Below are 7,470 nucleotides of genomic sequence, written 5' to 3'. Positions count from 1 at the left end.
CAAAAAAAAAAAATTCAGATACCCTTGAAATTTTCTTCTAGATCCGCCACTTGGTGTATATGATGTCATAACACTACCATTTAACATATACTTGAAATGATGAAAACAATATAGTAGAATATATAAATACACACACCCCCTGTTGGGTGGACGTAGTAAGTGTCGGGCATATCGCTCCTCTCGTCCCACTCCTCCCTTTCGGAAGGTGGGGGAATGGTGCTCCTGCATCCTATTCCTCTCCATTCAGATGGTGCATTTTCTTCTTTGCGTTATCTTAATACGAGATTGTGTTCCTGCATCCTGCCATAGGCGTCACACCAGCTTCCACCTCAGTGTTGCCACATATGCGGACTCCGGCCTACTGTTTCTGGAAAAAGTGCAAGTACAGAGGAAGGAAAGCATGTCGTGGCGCGTCTCTGCATCAGAAGGCACAATCAAGCACAATAATAACTCAACACTATAAATTGATGGCCTCTCTCCTTCATTTGCATCCAACACTACACATCACCACACGCACAAAGGCACCAACAATATTCAAGTGAGGAACCCTCCATTCTACCACTTAAATGATTGTTTAGCTAATATAAATTTATAAACACACTATTCACGAAGCATTTTTGTAACACCACATTTTGGCTTTCGTTGATTACTAATGATCATATATCATGGTTAATCCACCAAGTGTTGGTTATTGTATTATAGACACTTGTGGGTAGTGTTCTTGTATTACTCTGGTGAGGATGAACTTTAATGTTATTTTATAGTATTTGAAGTTTTAGTTAAATAGTGCAATTTATAAATGTGAATTTAATTTTTTATGTGTATCCATGATTATTCTTTATTGAATATGGGCACCCAGTCTTTATTAACTTGAGTTTTGAATTTGTGTATGTACATGTACGCCTAATTGGTCTTTGCATGCATTTTAGATTTGTACGATTTTTATAAAAAAAAATATTGTTATCGCATTTTAGATTAATGTTTTAGGATTAATATGTTTTTTCATCGTTGTAAAAGTAATAGTAACCGTGGAATTGGTTTTTATGCCTTTGATTGGTAATTTATCATTTCCTTCTTGTTGCTTCCGAGCTTGTTGTAACCATTGTAAGTCCCCGGGTATCCTAAATCATGCAATGAAACTTTACACTTTACAAATAGTCATGGTTAAGATGTATTTAATCCTGATGTAAGCAGGGGCAATGCATTCTAGTTTTGCAAATAAGTTCGTGGGAGATGCAACCCGATGTGGTCTCTCCATTTTATGTGAATGTATAAAGCGTTTTTGAAAGTGTTCGTCCGAGGTGGTTTTTATCGGAAAACCCCAATTGACCACACACCATTTAAACATTTCAATATTCTATTTTGATAAAGGGGGTTTAAAGCCAAAGTGATATCAACCTTAGATTGATCTTCCTCATCTCATTTATTTTTATGCTTTATAGTTTTAGTTTATTTATGGTAATTACTTTTATTTACACAAACTCTCTTATGATTGACTAAACAACAACAAAGGTTGAGTATTGAGACACCGAGTCCCTAAGTCGATACTTGATTTTTACCACACTATACTACGTCACAACAGACATGCTTGCCTTACTGTGTGTAGTTGTGTAAAAGCACTAGCCATTTTTATAATAAATTTAAAACAACGATTTGTGTAAGAAAAAACCTCAAAAAATATATAAACGTATACACACATCAGCGCATCGTTGTATTGTTCCTTTTTTTCTTTTTTTTTTTTTATCTTTTTTCTATTTTGAGGTGGAGATGAATCATTGGATTGTATATTGATTATTAATTAAAAATGAATAAATGAAATTGCATCTTAACAAACGCGAGTTGGGTATGCCCGCACCCCGCTATTGCAGTTTGGCGCATACGTTTGCTAGCTTGGAAGGGCTTGTCACCCCTTTCACAAATCCACAACGCAGTCTTATGGAAGAAATGGCAGAACAAGTGACAAGCCGGTACACATGACTTCACATAGTGTGATAGCGATTCACGTGGCTTGTCACATTGCAACTGAATAAGTTATCATTATTTGATCCGTTCCGACTTGTTCAGATTAATTATCTTTGACTCGTTATAACCGGTTTTTTTTAACCTCACTGACAAGAAATTCTAAAATTAACACATGGCATGACACATGAATATTACTTATTGATGGATATCTTGACTAAAAAAAATAACTTTCTACACAAAGTTTAATATGGTTTTTAACAATATCACCTAACCAAGTAGGTGTAAGGATTACTTTTTTTTAGAGGGAAACAACATACTACTGGTGGCGTTTAATTTACTTGTTAACCAAAAGACGTCGTCATCATAATACATGCCACAATCAATAATATTTTTATAATTCTAAGGATCAGAAACACGTGTGAAGTTTATGAAGCAAGTCATATCATGATCTACTAAAATTATAAGCTCATATATTAACACAGCCTATTTCAACATGGTACAACTAGTTTATATTTGTATACCATTTTGTAAAATTGCGGTAGGCTCATGAATCATGAACCTCAAAGTCTCTTCTTATAACCTCCATCAAAAACTCATTCCATGTATCAACCGGGCCCGGCATACACCAATGCAGACAATCCTGTGGTGGAGGCCGCCCATCCGCACTCCTTTTTGTGAGCTTGTTCGGGTCAGGACTCCGGTACGGGCCCGGATGACCATCGTGCCGATATGAGAAAGGTTTTGTGATATCCATGAATATGGCCCGTGATTTGTTAGTCTTTTTCTTTATACCATGTTTAAACCCTGTTACTTGTTTGTCATGCATTGTCCTGGTGAACCCACTCTCGACCAACTCACCATCCGTTGCAGGTTTTACCTGATAAAGTTAGTAACTGATCAGCTTAAAAGAAACGGAGTCAAACTTAATGGTCAAAAGTAGCCGAAAGCATAGTTTTATGTATAAAACCTCACAAATCATGTTATTCAAATTGTATTATCAGTGAAATATTATTGTTTTTTAATCATATTTGAAAAATCTTGGACAAATAACAATTTGGGTAAACATGGGACAAACTATTTTAACTCGTACCAAAAGATTACTTGTTTTTTTACATGAACTCATTTTGACCCATTACCCACCAGAAAAATTTATGACGTTTAAATTTTGAGGACGGATCAAGAGGTGTTCAGCTGAAAATCAATTAACTATTTGGTATGGGCTAAAACAGTTAAATAACCAGTGTGTCAAATTTATCTACAAACATGATGTTACCACCAAGTGCACTTCTCTAAGTTTGTGATTATTACCTTTCCTGTACAGGAGCCGCCCGTATTCCAGGCCCCGCCTTCATAGTGATCAGGTGAATACGACCGGACCACAGTCAAACCTTTGTAGTCTGGGTTGGTTACAAGTGAAGACATAATGGTTGCGACAGATATCTCATACGCTTCAGTGCTATCGATTTTCTTCTTTCGAGAGTTATCGGGCCACCATAACTGTCCACCCACAATCTCGTTGTTTAAAATGTAAACGGATTTTTTTGCAAACCAGTGGCCGGAAGAAAGTACAAGAACATCAATTGTTGGAAGAGCATCCATAAAAGTTCCATCTGGAGCATCAAGAAATAGCTTGTCTACACCCTCAGGTGCAAAATCAAATTTCTCTGATGTTACACGAACAAGCCATGATGACCATATTCGTATTATTGTCAAGGATGTTGACCGGAAAGAATACCGCTGCATTCTTTTATTCCCACGGTTTACTGGAACTTCAGCCTGTAAAATCATCATAATCAAAGAAATGTATAATTAATTTTTTAGGCTTTAACCATTGGTTGGCAAGATGAGCAGGTTGGGTAACAAATCATAACAGGTTAAGTTGAAATGGGTCAGGTTGGGTTGACCCGTAAACAGTTTTGTGTCCACTGCTTTACTTTTTACATATATAATGACTGCGTTAGTTATGATTAATATATAATATTAAAAAAACAAACTAAATATTTGAATATTACGATTCCGATGGCTGTGTACACTTAAAATATACCCAGTCAGTATGCATAACAATACAAGTGGGTCGAAATTGCAACAGGTGGTAAAAGTACAAGTGAATATAAGATAGAACAAAGATGTAAAACTTGCCTGCCAGAGTATGCATAACAATGACTCCATCTGATTTCGGGCAACGGAGTCACCTATGAAAGCTAATGTCTTTCCTCTCATCAATTCCAAAAACTTTTTCGGGTCAAATCTAGGGAGATCACATTTTGTGGGTTTCCATCGATAATTCTCATAGTCCTTATCAGGCCTACCATTTCCTTGGCAGTTCTGCATCTGCGTCAACACAGGACATGAGTTGTTCGAGTATAACGCTCCAGCTGGATCATGTACCCATTTCCCATCATACAAATCACACCCTACAAATTCAGGCATTAGATCACGACTTCAGAATAATAGAGCTTCAATCGGTCCACAGGATATTGAAACAAAATTAGCTTATATGAAAAGAGCTGAAGCACCTAAAAGCAGTTCAAAAACAAAATCTATGCACTACGTGTACCAAAATGCAGCCTTAACATATAAGCATTGATGTATAACGCACATATTGGCAACTTAGATGATCACACATTATACGTCCTATGATGACCTATGTCCACTATTTTATTATGCCTTTCGAGTTCCATAGAGCAGACATTATACTTCTCAGATGCAGCAAAACTATATGATGACTTCCACAAAGAATCAGATAGAAGATGTAATAAGCCAACAATCATTGTTAACACCTATGCAGTTAATATTGGTGATATATCGGTCCTCTAGTAAAATATCGGTGTCAAATATCAGTACCGATATTATCGGTGATATTGACCGATATAACCGATATATCACTGAATTATTAGTGTTAGATTGCTATATCTATATAAATTCTGCATTATATTAAAATTACCAATATCCCACCGATATCTCACCGAGATAACCTATATCTCAAATATCGGTCCTTGACCGATATCCGATATTTTACCGCATTAACTACATAGGTTAACGCAAAAATATATATACGGATAACAACTAGCAAGTGTACACGCATTAGCAAAATTGGTTTACAAATGAATAGAAAACAAAGCTCTGTACCTGAATCAACAATCTTCTTGGCACCTGAATCAGCATTCTTGCTGGGACCTAAATCAATAGTCGTGTTGGTATCCATAACAGTCTTGTTGGTATCTATTTCAACAGCCTTGTTGGTATCTATTTCAACAGCCTTGTTGGTATCTATTTCAACAGCCTTGTCGGTATCTAAATCAACAGTCGTGTTAGTACCTAAATCAACAGTCGTGTTGGTACCTGAATCAACAGGCGCATTAGTACTTGAATCAACAATCTTTCTTTCTCTGTCCGTATCATTCACACGCTTCTTAGATATATTTGTTTCATTGTTTGAAGATGCTATCCCGGTTTTGGTTGCTTGATCTACATTATAGAAATACCCACTAACTTTAGTTCCAACTGGCTGATAGACCAGAAGCAACGAGGCAAATATTAAAAATAAGGCAAGCCCCCCAACTGAAACTGCAATTGGTAGAACCGTCTTCGGATACGTAGGCATTGATTTTGGGAAACGCAATCTCATGGTTTTATAAAAACCAAAAACAATTAAATTAGAAATAGGTGAACGCTTCTCCTTGAATAAATTATCTCCTCCATTGCATCATCTTGTACCAACAAAGTGAAACGAAATAAACTCCACCTGTAACATGTGAAAACTTCAATTACATCTGTATGAAAAAGAGAGATAGTATCAAGAAATGATCTTCAATGTTAACCATGGAATAAACTTGTGCATTTTATGCTTTCATGTTTCCTTCGATGCTAAACTACTATCGAGCCGGGGTTTCACTGGAAGCAGCCTCTCTATTCCTACGGGGTAGAGGTAAGGTTGTCTACATCATACCCTCCTCAGACCCTACCTTTGCTTCGCTATTGGTGGGATTTACTGAGTATGATGATGATGTTTCCTTGGAAGCTAAGCATATCTATAGGATTCGAAAACCAAACGTAGAACTCTAATTATATATATCTTAACCTGACTCCCAATCACTAACTTGTTAGAAAATTTGATCAACAAGGTACGATGCTAAACCTAACTCCTAAATCTTAATCACAACATAGTGCTATGTGTTGCATTATACAAAATTAAAGAGATTAAGCCCTAAATAAAGCAAAAGAAATCTAAGTCATATGTTGATGGGGAGATTACAGTGATGAACTCAAATAGTAGAAAATCTAACACATTGATCGTATCATAAACAAAACAAGTGAGCTAAATTTTATAGAATCTAGATTGGACGATCCAATGGAAGTTCGGAATCAAATGACGGTATGTGCTAGGGTTAGAATTACGTAATCTGTAATCAGTGTGTGAATTCGTTCATTATACCTGTGTGTATAGCGGGGGAGTTGAGGGATCGCCGACGATCGGAGATACTCGCGGTCGCCGGAAATGGTGCGATACGGTTGCAGGAGAATTTTAGATATTCGTTGCGAAACCAACCAACAAAAGAATAATAAAAATAAATTTGAAACTGCAAAACAAACTTGATTCGCAAAATTAAAAGATTTGAGTTGATAAATAAAATATTAAAATCTGATTTGAGTTGATAAATCTATACTATATTAGGGCTCTTCAAGAGTGGAGTTAAATCGAGCGGGTCTTTGCTCATGCTTTATTTGTTTACAAACCGAATTGAGTGGAGCGACTCGTTTAAAATCGAGTCTCAAACCAAGCGAGTATTTTTCGAGCAGTAAAAATTCCGAGCGAGCGTCGAGCGAATTTCGAGCGATTTGTACAACCGTGTCGCCCGATTTAAATTTGCTGAGAGAGATAGTGACAATGTTGAGTCTCAAGTTTTTATGTCTTTTAAAACACGCACATTTCATGGCGTAATATTTTTCTTATGAATAACAATGTTGTGGCCGACGAGGCGATGATCATATTGCACGAACAATTACTTTGAGAGCAAGAGACGATCGACTTAGGGTAATGACATGAAACATTGAGGCGATGAACAGACTGTCGTTTATCGGTTTAGGGTTTAGTTTTAGTTTTGACATTAATTTTTATATTGGCGTGGTTGGGCTATTACGTATAGATATAGCTGTAAATTTGTATATAGTGGACCAAAATCTAATAAAGTGGTACATATAAAACTATAAATTTAATTTATATTCAAGTATATATGTATGAGTAAGTGTGTATATATATAGGTTTGTGTATATATATGTATAATTTATATTTGTGTATATATATGTGGGGTCAGGATTTAGAGAAAACGGTGAAAAGTGTGAGAACGCTTATGGATCGTCAGATCAAAACAATCCATGGACTAGATTGCGCGGTGGCGTTTTCGTAAATAACATCAATATTATTATGTGGGACGCGCTTCATTAAGGGTAAAAGGGTCTTTTACCTCTGATATTCAAAACGCCAACAAATGATAAAACGCCATACAA

The 7,470-nt window shown here is 36.3% G+C and overlaps 1 protein-coding gene across 1 annotated transcript; it reads right to left on the bottom strand.

The window, feature by feature from the left end:
• Nucleotides 1-2,333: 2,333 nt before the first annotated feature.
• On the bottom strand, nucleotides 2,334-6,554 carry LOC110940566 (protein YLS7). Its single transcript, XM_022182116.2, has 5 exons — nucleotides 6,398-6,554; nucleotides 5,092-5,707; nucleotides 4,102-4,376; nucleotides 3,271-3,738; nucleotides 2,334-2,839 (listed from the first exon to the last, which is right to left on the bottom strand). The coding sequence occupies exons 2-5, from the start codon at nucleotides 5,588-5,590 to the stop codon at nucleotides 2,507-2,509; spliced, it is 1,575 nt and encodes a 524-aa protein (XP_022037808.1). The 5' UTR covers nucleotides 5,591-5,707; nucleotides 6,398-6,554; the 3' UTR covers nucleotides 2,334-2,506.
• Between the last annotated feature and the right edge of the window lie 916 nt (nucleotides 6,555-7,470).

This window comes from Helianthus annuus, chromosome 5, assembly GCF_002127325.2.
Source record: "Helianthus annuus cultivar XRQ/B chromosome 5, HanXRQr2.0-SUNRISE, whole genome shotgun sequence".
NCBI classification, from domain to species: Eukaryota; Viridiplantae; Streptophyta; class Magnoliopsida; order Asterales; family Asteraceae; genus Helianthus; species Helianthus annuus.
This window is presented reverse-complemented; position numbering and strand designations above follow the sequence as displayed.